The sequence below is a fragment of the Schistocerca serialis genome, chromosome 3 (genome assembly GCF_023864345.2).
Source record: "Schistocerca serialis cubense isolate TAMUIC-IGC-003099 chromosome 3, iqSchSeri2.2, whole genome shotgun sequence".
NCBI classification, from domain to species: Eukaryota; Metazoa; Arthropoda; class Insecta; order Orthoptera; family Acrididae; genus Schistocerca; species Schistocerca serialis.
The window spans coordinates 1,091,645,899-1,091,660,932 of NC_064640.1; the positions used below are offsets into that span (position 1 = coordinate 1,091,645,899).

The following is a 15,034-nucleotide window of genomic DNA, read 5'->3' on the forward strand; positions in this document are numbered from 1 at the left end:
TTTTAAAAAATATTTTTGAGTCCACCAAACATGAAGGAATTCACCCAGCGAATTCTTTCTACGAAAATGCAGTTGTCTCTCTTTGTAATTTTATGGCTTTCTCAAGTATGTTTCCCTTTGGATACAATTAATTGATAGTTTTATGGTTTGGATGGTGTACGATCTTCCACAGAATGCTTGTATTTACTTAATAGGCACACGTTTCAAAATCCAAATATTAGATCATTATTTCTCTGAAGGAAACATTTTTTCCAGTATAAATCCTAGAGGCAGAATTGTATTGTTTACATTGTGACTGCACCACTACTCTTCTCTCACCTGTTGTATATAAATATTTCTGGAATAATTTTAACACCTGTTTAACAGGACACTAATGACAGCAGCAGAGAAGCTTGCCGCTGTTCCTGATGTGGATATCGACCCAGAGGGAACATTTAAGTATGTTCTAATACATGTCTTTGGTCCAGAGGGTCCTGATGGCAAAGAACCGAGCAAATTAGTGGTCAGTAACTGGTAAACTAATATTTGGTCAACTTTGTGATACATTATTATTTGAGAGACAGTCGTTTGCATCATTTTTCAATTTTCTCAGTTGAATTTTTCTTTTGATGTCGGTGACTTGCAATGGGGAATTGTAGCCTAAGGTTGGTTGTTATCTGCATAACATAGTGTTTCAGTGTTTACTGTTAAATTGGAAGTGAGATGGTGGATGGCGATACAACTGAAAACACACAAAAGATTTTCACTGAAACACTGTTGAACTACAGTTATGGCCCTGTGTGCTATGGTATCTTTGCCAGATAGTGTTGACAGAGGATATGAAAAAGCATTCAAAGAAGAGCAACTTATGTTGTTTTATTGCTAAGAAGGGGGAGTGCGCCATGGACATGCAGGGTGTATACGACCCAGAAGATCCGGGGAAAAACCCGGGAAATTTTTCATTGTTTTTGTTTTCAGTTAAATTTTTGTAATTTTGATTGGTAAGAACCAATACTCTAACAAAGGATATTACTGTGTCTCAATACTGCAGCAATAAAACATGAACAAGAGAAAAAACGAAAATAAAACTTAAATTTCAAGGGAAATGCACCATATACAGCAACAAAACGGTGCTCATACAAGTGTACGCCAACAGTAAAATGTGTCAAAGGCTTTAGGAAGACTGTGCAATGCTTTGTAACAGCAATTTGCCTCCGCTGAGCGTGACGTCACAACTGTTTACATTAAATTCATTTTAACAGTTACGAGCTCGATCATGCACATGCACAGTTGAGTAGTACCTTCTCCCGCTTCTGGCTACAGAAATTGTTGGCTGTGTAAGCAGTCGCAGCAAGCAGCTAGATGCTACCGGGAAAAATTTTACTGGAGCGCCCAAGCTGCCAGATTTATACATGCGCAGGAGGTCCAAATCTAGGGAAGGGGGGGGGGGCAAATTCATATTCTTGAGGGGGGGGGGGAGGAAACCTTGTTTCACAAAGCGACTCGCATCCAGCGCACGTTAGTTTGTTAGTTTATTGATTATTCATATTACTTTGAAACTCATCCCTGTCGGTTTTTGAACATTTTTAACACATTCTAGTTGATTTTGAATGAATCGCAAGTTGATTTGTGAATGCGTGCGTAGTGTACATGTTTCCTCTGTCAGTGGAATCTGACAGAGCTGAGCGAAGTAAGGCTGAACGGATGAATGCCAACCGCTGTCTGATTGTGTGGTTGATTGTGTTTGCGAATGATGAGCGTTGTTGTAATTACTAGCGGAATCCATAGATTCAGACTACAGGAGTGGAAATAAACGAATAACAGGTAAGAATGATTACGTATTACCTTCTCGGTGTATACAAGAAAATGAAATTTTGACAAAAAATTTTTGGGCAGATCGCTATACTAGTAAGGGCGAGTTGTGCAGTCCACAGCTAGCAGCTACTTTAGGTTCTGTTCTGGAAGAAGCACGGAAAACGTGTTGTACGACCATGTAACAATGCCTAACCGGAAAATAATCACGGGATAGCTAAACCGGTGATTCTGGTAGAGTTAATGAAGTTAACCTGCAAATAAGCTTTGGCATTGGCAGGAATAGTTACAGAATTAGTGATAACAAGACTGTTTGTTAGAATGATGAAGGAGAAGAAATGGGGGCATCACACAAATTATGGAACAATATGACGATTCCAAGTTCGTATAAAAATTTCATACTACTACTTTTCGATCTCGTGCTTGAGAAACTGGAGTGTATGAATGAAGTGTGAAACTATTTCCTAACGTAAAGCTTTTTGCTTGTAGTTGGCCTAATAGGCATTTGATATGGGTACTTTGTGAATTATTTTCTGTCCTTACAAAAAAGACCGTTTGTGCCAAAACAGTCTCATTTATTTTGTGTGTATTACAATTGTTGTAGTATTAGAAAGGCCTATTTTGTTTTATCTAGCAGACAGTCACAAAATAGATGTAATCAGATCAGGAAACAACACCAGTCTTGGGTCCTATTTGTATTAACAGCTTTTTCAGTATTAGACAACGACATTTCGACTTTTCGTGTAGCAAAATGTTTGACGAACTTTGATGAGGTAATAGATTCTTTCACAGAAGGAAAGCACTCCATGTAAAGCTGTACCAAGATTAGAGGGTAAAAAATTCTAGGAGCTAAGGATTGAAGAAACATGTATTGTCTTGCTTGTCTCATGTCTTTACTGGGTTTATGTATCCTATATTTAATTTTATGTCACACAAAGCAGCAAGTTGTGAGCTGATAGGGAACAAAGAGTGCAGATTTTCTGAAGAGTTCTTTCTTTTAAAAAAAAAGAGGGACAGAATGTCAAACCGGCCAACTGTAAACAGGAGACCTGAATATGGTTTGATGGCATCCATTACAAAATATACACATTTCAATTCCACAGAGCGAAAAATTTCCTCGAACACACATGTTGCATGCATCAGACCCTTCAGAAAGACGTGCACTACAAAATGAACTTAAAGGACGGGTATACACTCGCGCACACACACACACACACACACACATATCCATCAACACATATACAGACACAAGCAGACATATTACACGTTTTTTCGAAATTTTCCCGAATTTGTCCGTCCTTTAACGTGTTTTAGCAGCAACACAACCACCTAACCTTTATGCACATTGCTGTCTCAACTTAACCTACACTTTTTCGCCTTTTTTCATACCAGATCTCCAGTTGCTTTCTAGTTCACCTGTATCTCTACCCATATATTTTTATCTTTCATTTTCATTTCAACCTCATGTTACACTTTCCACCTTCTAATACCATGTCACCCTCACAACACCCCCACAAAAAATGGTCTTTAAATATGTCTGCTTGTGTCTGTATATGTGTGGATGGATGTGTGTGTGTGCGCGAGTGTATACCCGTCCTTTTTTCCCCCTGAGGTAAGTCTTTCCGCTCCAGGGATTGGAATGACTCCTTACCCTCTCCCTTAAAACCCACATCCTTTCGTCTTTCCCTCTCCTTCCCTCTTTCCTGATGAGGCAACAGTTTGTTGCGAAAGCTTGAATTTTGTGTGTATGTTTGTGTTTGTTTGTGTGTCTGTCGACCTGCCAGCACTTTCATTTGGTAAGTCACATCATCCATAAAATTTTTTTTTTAACGTCCTATCTCAAACGCTCGAGGGGATGGCGGGGTATTGCCCCGGTTCGGAAATTTTAGAGATCCGGGACTGATGCGCAGAACCGTCTGAATTACAGTTGGGAAGTGGGTAGTCTCCACGTGACCCATTTTTACATTTAGTGTTTTTGCTGTTTCCTCTTCATTTACTGCTCCCACGTCAAATGAAGACAAAACAGATTTCTGTGGCCGGGAGCTATCAAGTGAATTAAAATACATTCACATAATTATGGAAGGCTAAACTGTGTTATTAGTTGCAGATTTTATTTTATTTCCATCTTTCTGACAGTCAAGCATTAATTGCCTTTTAGAACAATGAAGTTATTTTTGTTGGTTTGCCAAAGAAATTTTCTTTCATTAATCTTTTCCACTAAGGCAGACAATATATTTGAGACAAAGTGTTTAATTCCACACACTGTGTTTGCTGCATTTCAAGTGCACATTTTCAACTTCTAGCACATTTGGCATTACGCCATAATAAAGAACCAAACATGAGACAGGCCAGTACTGGTACTCGAAGAAAATTTACATCCCAAAAACCACATAGAAAAGCTTAATAACAGGTCGTGGGATTCTGGACATACAAATTTGCACTTTAAATGTGAACATTTTAGTATGGGCCATGAAATTCCGATTCTCTTGGAGTATCCTCTGATGTCTTGTTTCTTACATAATGTAATATCTTTTATTGTTTCACACGTACGAACATGCGGGCTCCCTACGACATCGTAGCTGCGCTTGCGCAGTGATGCCTGTCATCTGGCGCTCTCTGGCAACTGCAGAAACGAACCTATTTTTAACAGGTCGTGGGAAAATATTTCGAATGGTGGGTTGAAAATCGTTACCATCAATGTACCATTCTAGCAGTTACACCAGAACTATGTGAGGTAATGTACGATGAATTTCTTAAATCACAAAGTGTTTGACTCTCATTTAAAAATCAACTCTTTGATGATGAGCCATTTAGATGAATTTTGAGCCTGGAAGATCAGACATTTATGTCGTTATTAAAAATTTTACTGGCACCTTTGTGTGATACATCTTAAATTGTAATACGCGCATAAAAGACCAACATTTTATGTGAAAGCTTAGCTTCTCTTGCAGCGTATTAATCTGATAGACCAATATTATATGTGAAGGCTTTGCGTTTCGTTTAGCAACTCTATTTACATTAATTTGAACCATTAACTTTTTCTGTTTGTGTGTTCGCGCTACTTAACAGTGATGTTGCTGTTGGTTGACTGCATCACGTGTCCTAAGCTCTGAATACCTGCTGTGATCGGCTGGCGAAATCGCATGAAATGAGCTATGACTAACTTACAAAAGCACATCCCAATCTCAATTTCAATGCTTTGGAAAGTAACATGCAGTGTTTGGTGGAATTCGAGTTTATACTTTCCTAATACAAAAATATACAGCATACATGTTGCTGCACATCAAAGATCTTTCCAAAATGCGTGGTTTTTTTTTTTCTCCTAAAGCGCCAGGAAATTCTACGCCCGTGTATAAAACCATAATCAACGGACTTACAAGTTATACAGTTCCAAGAGAAAATATACCGTCAGTTAACAGGGAAAAAGTATGTTTTCACTTGGGAGAAAGTGTATTTTTGACTGAGAAATCTGGGAATTTTTTTTCCTTGTCCGCGTATACCCTGACATGATATACAAGTTGGGCTGACAGTCATTAAAACAAAGGTGTTTTTTGTTATGATGAGATGTTTTCAGGAAATTTCCTCTGAATGGCAAAATATTTTGTTGGCCCCACCTACATAGGGAGAAATTATTATCGTGATAAAGTAAGAGAAATCAGAGCTCCCACAGAAAGATTTAAATGATATTTTTCCCCAGTGCTGTTGAAGAGTGGAATGTTACAGAAATAGTCTGAAGGCTTTTCGATGAATCCTCTGCCGAACACTTAAGGATACAGGATACTTATAAATGGTGGAAAAATCAAAATTTTTTAAATGACTTTATTAAATTCTATAGTCTTTCCTGATTACATTGATATATACACTGTAGGGTTTGAAATGAAAAAAAGACCTATACATACCAAATTTTAAAGTTACGGTCATGTACGAGGTGCGACAATAAAGTAATGAGACTGATTTTCTTTGCAAGGTGTGGCACCCCTGCAGGCTTGCGTAGGCACAATATCTGTGACCTTGGTCTTTAAGCCGCTTCTAGTCCAAGCGGCATGTTGAAGCAACTGCTCAGTCATGAGTTGTGCTGTAATAAGTTAACACGTGTTAGTGTCTCTCATCACAGAAATGGAACTGCATAATATTGCGCAACAGTATGCCATTTCTTTTTGCGTTAAATTGAGTGAAAACGCGACGACAACTTACGGTAAGCTTAAGAAGGCTTTTGGAGAGGAGATTATGTCAAAAGCTCAAGTTTTTGATTGGCATAAAATGTTTAGTGAAGGCAGAACAAATGTTGAAGATGAAGACTGCAGTGGACGACTGTCAACCTCACGGACGGATGTCAACTTGGCCAGGGTGCATGAACTCGTAAAATCTGATAGAAGGTTATCCATGAAAATGATTGCAGGAGAGCTACACATCAATCGAGGAACGGTTCGTCTAATAATAACATTGCTGATAATTGGATTCTGCATCACGATAATGCACCATCCCATACTGCTCTGTCAGTACAATAATTTTTTACCTCAAAACAAATTTCAGTACTACCAGAGCCACCTTATTCACCAAATATTGCTCCGTGCAACTTTTTTCTCTGTCAAAGAGTCAAAATGGTGGTCAAGGACACCATTTTCAAACAACACAAGATGTCCCAAAAGCTGTGACGAAGGTCTTGGAGGATATTACAGAAGATGAGTTCCAGAAATGTTACCATCAATGACAGAAGTGCTAAAAAAAGTGTGTACAATCTGAAGGGAACTTTGAAGGAGACAACACGAAAATTGACTAAAACTGTAAGCAACATTTTTTTTTCACATCAGTGTCATTACTTTACATTCGCACCTTGTATACTGCCATGCCCCCTTTATTTCTGTTACAGAAACCAGTATTATTTTGAAAAGAACTGTGCACTTTCTTTCTGTTTCCAGCGATTATATGTATGATACTTTGTATATGTTGGTAACAGTGCAGGTTTCTAGCGTCTGTAAATGATTATCTTTGCAAGTATTTACTTTTGTGTTCTGAAGCAGTTTGTTCACATGTTAATAAAATTTTGTTTCCCAAGTGCTACATATATTTGTGAAAATACATATTTTTTAGTGTGCCACACATCAAGAAATTCAATAAAAGGAAATTCTGTGGTAACCAGTTGACAAACAAAACAAGCCACACTGTTGAAAGTAACGTACGTGTCAGTTCTTCAGTGAAGAAATTCGCACATGGCACGCCTCCTGGTGATTCAAATTTTTGTGTTAAAAATGACGCTGTTTGTAGTGGATTTGTTGTTGTTGGTGTGGGTATCTTATCTTCTTTTATAAAGGAAGTGGAAAAATGTAAACAATGTGATGGTGTAGGCTGTCTGGAAATAACTGAACAACAAAGTAGCAGGAAGGGTTTAGCGTCAAAATTAGTTGGTCTGTGTAGATCCTGCAATAAATCTACCTCGAAAATGACTTCGAACATTGTGCATAATTCATATGATGTGAATTTGAAGTTAGTGTACGCAATGCGTGCAATAGGAAAAGGAAAAAAAGGCTGCACAAACGTTTTGTCATTTGATTGACCTTCCTCCTCCCAGTAGGTTCAGCAAGTACATAAGAATACTTTTAGGTGCCTTGACGGTTGTGTCTAAAGCATCTGTGAAATGTGCAGTAGAAAAAACTGTTAATATTAGTGAAACAAGGGACATTGCTGTTGCACTTGATGGGACATGGCAACATCGAGGACATCGTTCCTTGAATGGTGTTTTAAGTGCTACTTCTGTGGAGAATGGAAAAGTTTTTGATGTTGAGTGCTTATCTAATTATTGCCACACCTGCCATAGTAAAACTGAAGGATTATTGAACATCAGTGTTATAATAATTATGATGGTTACAGTAGAGGTATGGAGTGTGATGGAGCTCTAAAATTATTTCAGAGGTCAGTGCCCGTTTATAACGTTAGATATACAAAGTACCTAGGTGAAGGGGAATCTAAAGCTTTCAATAAAATTAATGAGTTCAATGTTTATGGTGATAGCTTCGTAACAAAACTGGAGTGTTGTGGACATTTGCAAAAGAGGATGGGTGCTAGATTGAGGAAGCTAAGAAGAGAAATGAAAGGAAAATTGCTATCTGATGGAAAATCTCTGTCTGGCTGAGACAGATTGACAGAAACTGAAATAGACCTCCTTCAGAGGTATTAAGGACTGGCCATTAGACAAACTGCACCTCTGAATGATGATACAGCAATGAGGAAAGCTGTATGGGCCACCTACTTTCATAAGTTGTCCACAGATGACCACACTGTTCATGGACTTTGCACTAAAGGAGCAGATTCTTAGGTGTGGTTACCAAAAAGCAAAAGAAAGTGGTCAAATATACTATCAAAATATCATAAGCATTATCTTCTTGAGCCTGTTATGAATGAAATAAAACCAATTTTTAGAGACCTGAGTGGACCCTGTTTTGCTTAGTACCACATTTACTCGAATCTAAGATGCACCTGAAAAATGAGACTCGAAATCCAGGAAAAAAAAAATTCCCGAATCTAAGCCGCACCTGATATTTGAGACTTGAAATTCAAGGGGAGAGAAAAGTTTTAGGCCGCACCTCCAAATCGAAACAAAGTTGGTCCATTGTAATATGAGACACAATTTAGGTCAAATACAGCTACAGTAGTTTGGTTCGAGTCGTAAGCTCAGTAGTTAAGCTTTACCAGGTAGCCATTATTATGCGTCAGGCACTCCATCCGTATTATACGGGTACCCTTCCTCTTTCGCGTACTTCGTTAGCGAAACAATGGCAAGAGACTGCTATTTGCTGTTACCTACACTCCTGCTTTCTTTGAGAATGATCAACAAGAAACAAATAATAGACAGCGTATGATAGAAGATATTCTGAACGGGAGTTTAGCGAAAATTTTTCTCCGTTTGAAAATCTTTGCAGGCACCTCTTTAGTACATTACATTCTGCATTGAAATTAGTCATCTTAGATTTAAAAATCTAGTCAATTGCCGTGCTTCATTTCTGACTGTATCACTATTAGGCATAAGAATAATACAGATATAAACATGGGATGATATCTATATTTTTCCGCGTTTGCTGTTGTCTCACTCTAGTTTCGTAGTTTATTAGGCAGACAGGATTTAAATGAGTTAGCAGCAAACACGAAAGAATACATGGCAAAATGTTTATATTCTAATTATTCTTATGTGAAGAGAATACTGCATGCTATTCACAATTCATAAAAGTTCCTGTAAGGAACCATCTCTTCTCACAGTTAGGAAAAAATTCAGAACGTAGAGTTGGCCATATTGACAAACATCCCAAACAGTCTTGGCAGTGGGATTTTCGTAGTGCATTGAAATGCTGCTACATTCAAAGGTGCACAATACGGAATTTGTATTTACTTCGTTGGATAATGTATGAAAATGCAGTGGTCAAAACTCGAGGCGGAGGAAAAACTTGTCTGCCACCCCTTTTTCTTTTTTTTTTTTTTTTTTAATACACTCATGCAGAGGGTTTGGCGCCAGTATTTATCTTTGTGCCTGCAAAGCATGCCTGTGTAGCGCTACATATATTCGACAGCAGAAGTTAGTTGTGGCGGCACCTACCAACATTTTCCAGAACTTCCGCTTACTTTGCACTCAATTGTAAGCCGCAGGCGGTTTTTTGGATTACAAAAACCGGAAAAGAAGTGCGGCTCAGATTCGAGTAAATACGGTAAATGTCTTCATGGGGGCACTCAGAATACAAATGAAAGTTTCAACCATTCCATACGGGAAAGATTACTCAAGAATGTTTTTGTAGGAATAAATACATTAATAGTTGGTGTACTAGATGGTGTGCTATGTTTCAATGATGGAGTGATAGGAAGGTAGGAAGTCCTGAGAAATTTAGGCATAAAATGTGGCTCTAATATGAAAGATCAATTTCTTCTGTGTGACAGACAACGGGTGCATGAAGTTGAAAGATTCGCTCTTCAAGTTACCAAAGAAGCAAGAAGTGCTAAAAGGAATGCCAAGAGGAAGCTTGAAGATGAAGAAAGGCTGCAGGATGTAGACTATGCTTCAGGAATGTTCTGAGGCACAGTTTAATTGGACTCATATGTTCATTCGCAATTTCCCGCAAGTTGTTTTCTTCAGAATTCAGGTACAAATATTTCCTAAAGTTTAGAAAGCATTGCTCTAATTTTTTCTGTAACTTTCGGTAGTCCATACTTATGTAGTAGACCTAAGCTTTATTGCAGAATCAGCTAAATCATTGAAAAAATAACATTTTTATTAGGAAAAAATTATAAATATTAAATGTAAGATGTGATACTTTTTTATCCTTGTAATATACGTAATAGGTGGAATTAAATAGGTCTAGTACCTCAGCCATGTCATGCATGTCTGGTAAAAATTTGGTCTCCTTCAAATGTATAACATTGGATTAAATGGTACCTCAGTTTGAGGAAGAATTTCCTTGTTACTTTTTTTAAATAACTCTAAGCAGGTTCAAAAATATTCAAAATACTTCTAATTTGTTTAGAAAGTGTGCTCTATTACCTGATATCAACAAAAAATCTTAAAACATATACATTATAAACAGTGCCTGAAAGAAATAGGTGTTGATTTTTACATAATATTGAGCTGGAAAAATGCCATGTATCCTTAAGTGTGAACTGCCAGATAGCTGTGTAGATTTACACGAGAAATATCGTCTGGTTTGCACTAATGATGTAATGATGTGAGTGGGCTGAATGCATTTTTTTTTTTTTTTTAACGCCTGCTTTGGTGACGGAAGCAATGCATTCAACTTCCAGAAAGAAATTATCTCACAAAACAGGCCTTTGACTAAACTTCATAAAGTGCCGTACTGTGCTGTTTTATGGTATAGAGCAGATGTTACCAACAAGTATTCCATTGGTTCTCCATCATTTGAAAAAAACGTTGTTTTCACTAAAACACAGCTACATTTACAACTCCATTTTTCCTGTACAATGTTCTATAATACATACAATTGTGACTTTAAATGACAACTTTGAATTATCAAGGACATCAGTTTTTCCCCCCCCCCCCCCCCCCAAATTTAATGTGCCATTATCAACAGAATGATTGCATGCAGATCATTATATTGGCGTGTGAGGTTTTGGGATTGACATTTATTTTTTTTATCGCATATCTTGAGACTTTGAGCCAAAGCTCGTGGGATGAGGTGGTACCTTGTTTACAGAAAGCTGAATATAAAATTTATAAACAAAAAATTACAGAATTAATAAAATATGAAATTAAGAGAAATTAGGATAAATTACATGTTGCATAGAGAAGTTCTCATGTATTGTGAGGGCCTCCTGTGCGGAATTCTAGCATACCACAAGGTAACCTTCGTGTGTGGATTTGAATACTTAGGTGTATCACTCTTTTTTTCTGCCCTGCTGGGAAATTTGGAAAAAAAAACCTGGAGAAATCTAGTTTTTTGTCTCAGTAGATGAAACAGTTTGTTTACTGGGATTTCCTGCATCGTCGCTGGCTGGGTGCAGCTTAATACATGCACCGCTTCCCTACTCCCTCATTCTTACTGCTTCTCCACTTCCTACCACTCCCCTCAGCTTGCAGTCAGTGCTGCCACCACTTCTTGCCACTAGCCTAGTAGCTGCCGATGGGAGGCGTGAGGGGTGGTTTGTTTTGATATGATTCTTGGAGATTGTTGACCCAGTGGCTGGAGACAACGGTCATATGTGCACGAGTTGTGTCTGAGTGATTGTGTGAATATGTGTGTGTGTGTGTGTGTGTGTGTGTGTGTGTGTGTGTGTTATTTTCCAAGAAAGGCTATGGCCAAAAATTTAGTTGTGAGAGTGTGATTGTCTTTTCTACGTGTCTGTCCATGGTTCAGCGATCATCTTTACGGTGAGTTGCTACCTATCTTCATTAGCATTAATTCTCAGAGTATTTGCACAAATTGATGGATTTACCACCACCATCTCATTTCGTCAACATAATGTCAGTGACTTGTGTAAAGCTGGCCACATGAATGGACTTCCATGATGGGCCAAAACCACAGGTCATTTCTGTGGGTCTCTCTAACGGATTGGGTCTGCCGATTTGAAGCCCATCGTTTCCCAATAATGTGCAAGCCCTGCCCATCGGATCTAGTCTCGCCGATCTGTTCCCAGGCCGGCTCTGTTTGTGTGTGGTATAATGCAGTGGGTTTTCGTGATTTATCCGAGGACTCAGGACTGTGGTGCTCCTCGCAGGCCAGAGGCCATGGGCGATGGAGTTCAGGAATTGTGACTTTCTCACTGCAAGTACATTGTGCGGTACATTGTTTTATAAACATTTTATTTATTCTAGTACATTTTGGGGCTTAGAAAATAATTTATACAGGATGTACATATCTTTTTTTTTTTTTTTTTTACAAACATTCAGTACGCGAAACATGAGTGACCCGGCAGACATCAATACAGTAATCGAATTCGTGCCATACCTGTCCCAGCATGGCATCGTCGATTGTGATATTTGTTTCTCGTATTCTCTCCCGGAGCTCCGCTACATCACGTGGTAGAGACCATACATACACCGGATCTTAAATGTGTCCCCACAGAAAAAAAGTCACACGGAGTGAGGTCTGGTAATCAGGGAGGCCATTTCATGAAACAGCTGTTCCCTTCTGTAGCACGGCCAGTTCATCGATGCGGCAGCTCCGTATTCAGGTACCCACAAACTTAACGATGAAAATGGGGTGGAGCCCCATCCTGCTGAAAGATGAACGGAGAGCCCAATTGCATCTGAGGCATCAGCCATTGCTGCAACATATCCGAGTAGGAATATCCAGTGACAGTTCTCTTGGCGAAGAAGAATGGCCCGTACAGTTTTCGACACGACAAAGCACAAAAAACATTTACATTTAGCGAATCACACCCAAATTCAATGTATTAGTGTGGATGCTTTGCACCCCAGATTCGACAATTATGCCTGTACACTTTCCCATTAGTGTGAAAAGTGGCTTCATTGCTAAAACTTAAGCGATCAAAAATTCCATCCCCGTCCTTATTCAATTGTTGCAACTGTGAACAAAACTCAAAACACTTGTCTTTGTCGTTGTTATTGACCTTCTACCCTAGCTCCAATTTGAATGGTTTCATAGACAACTTCTGTCGCATGACTTGCCACAGTCAGTGGAGCCATTTCGAGTTCATGGGATGCACGACGCACCAATTTCTTTGGACTCCTTATGAATGTCTCTGGTATGCAATCCAAATTCACTTCACTCACACTGGGATGTCTGCTTCTCTGTGCTGGGCACAAGCAACCGGTCATAATAAATTTGTTGTGCCTTCCTTATTGGTGGTTTCTTACTGTACTTTGTTCTAAACATCCATTGAACAGCTGTAGCACACACTTTTTTTGTCGAACTCCAACACGCAGAAAGCTCGCTCCGCACCTGAACTTGCCATGTTTATGACTGGTGCTATCGGCAAATCACCAAAGTATGCTGTGGTGGTATACATGAAAAAGAACTTTCAGGGTTTCTCTTCAAAATGACATATGTGTGATATCTGTGCTATGTTTGGTTCTTGTGCAATAAATAATTGAAAGTGTTCCCAGATGTAATGTACACCCTGTATATTAGAAAGTATGAGTGATAGGAAGAACAACTTGCGGCAGTCACAGGCGGTTTGTATGCTATGTACCTGTATATTTTGGCCTGCCTTATATACTTCTTTCAATAGGCCTACTTTTTTCTGAGGTTATTTCTGAAATCAGTGTAGGTATTTTAAATCTGTCTTGCGACTCCAAGGAAATGCGTATTTGTGTCACCAAATATGTTTAGTTTTATTGAAATAAAATAACATCAGTGGTCTTCATGGAATATTATATACCATCGTCTTTCTTTCTCCATCTAAAAACTGTTCATTACAAAAGATGCTGACATTAGTACTTAAGATTTTTGCTCATGAGGGGAAGAAATACAGAAGTCCTTACATTTTTTTTTGTGAACTTATGTCTTTACTTGCTCTTGAGACCTCGAAATTTGTCAGGGAAAAATGCTAAAAGTTGCTGGAAATCGGGGAACGTCACTTGGGGAAACTTGCGGCAACCCTGAATGTTCACAAGCTGGCACTGCAGAGCTTGCTGACTGCATTTTTGAGGGATGAGAATATTCTTGCGAAGTGCACAGAATTGCCCCAAACTATAACACCATATGAGATAACAGAGCAAAAGTAAACAAGCTTTTGTGTTTGTGTCCAAGACATAGTGTATAGTGAAGACAGAAGTGTTCATTTTCTGCTTAAGGTGTTGAACATGATACTTCTGAGAGAGCTTTTCATCTATCTTCAGTCTTAAGAATTTAAAATGTCTGTTCGACCAGCTCAGGACAAGACTATTTCTATTTTACAAGAGTTCAGTTGTTGGCAGTGAAGTATTAATCCGTTCTCCAAAAGCCGTGTGCTGATGTTGCCAACTACCTTGTCAGCTAGATGATTTACTTTATGTTCAGTGTTTTCCGAGAGAACACATGTCCGAATATACAAAAGCTTTCATTTGCATTTGCAGTAGGTATGAAAAAAAAAAAAAAAAAAAAAACAGAAGCTCCTGTTTGTGTTTCCTATAGATAGTGGATATAACAACAGCTCCTTTAAGTTATGTTTTCAGATTATTTTTGATGCCACAATTTCCACTCACGTTGTTACTTTTGTGTTTTCTTCTTGCTTAGTACTCTTGATACATTTTGTTCAAAGTTTGACTATGGTTCCTGCTACTAGGTGCGAGAATACAAGTGAGTTGGCTTCCATTCGGACGTCTACGATGAGACGATGGACAGGGTGAAAGGCCTCGGTGTTGATACCGAGTGCACTGGTGGTGGCAGAATACAGCACGACCCCAGTGCCAAGGTCATCAAAGTGTACAGCTACTCACAGGTGATACCTAAAGCAGTGAGTTGTAGAAATGACAGTATGTGTCATCTTGAGCTGTTATTCAACTTAATTTTTTACTGTGTGACTGGTTTCAGTTGAAGACCATTTTCAGGCACCTGTTGTATATACATCGTGGATACGGGAAAATTTGGGATGAAAAGAATGTTTGAAAATTATAGTAACAATACAAGCAACACTTACAGAATTTGATTACCAGCAAAAACTATATATATCAAAAGAATACAATGTCAGAAATATAAATTAAATATCCACAAGCATTGTATGTATTGTTATTACAATTTTGAAGTATCCTTTTTGCCTGAATTTTTCCTGTTTCCATGCTGTGGGTACAACAGGTGCTCAAGAATGG

The 15,034-nt window shown here is 38.5% G+C and overlaps 1 protein-coding gene across 8 annotated transcripts in view; it reads left to right on the forward strand.

The window, feature by feature from the left end:
• Positions 1-15,034, forward strand: part of LOC126471515 (uncharacterized) — a 49,154-nt gene that overhangs the window by 9,400 nt on the left and 24,720 nt on the right. For 2 of the 8 annotated variants that reach the window (XR_007586323.1, XM_050099736.1), the window contains exon 2: positions 367-502. The exons of 1 other annotated variant lie outside the window; for it this stretch is intronic. Coding sequence is in view for 1 of the 7 variants with exons in the window: in XM_050099736.1 (XP_049955693.1) it covers positions 367-502 (136 nt within the window). In the remaining 6 variants the exon portion in view is untranslated. Of the gene's footprint in view, positions 1-366; positions 503-9,711; positions 9,915-14,511; positions 14,668-15,034 lie in introns of all 8 variants that reach the window. 5 more of the 8 variants (XR_007586324.1, XR_007586325.1, XR_007586322.1 and 2 more) reach the window with 5 other exon arrangements.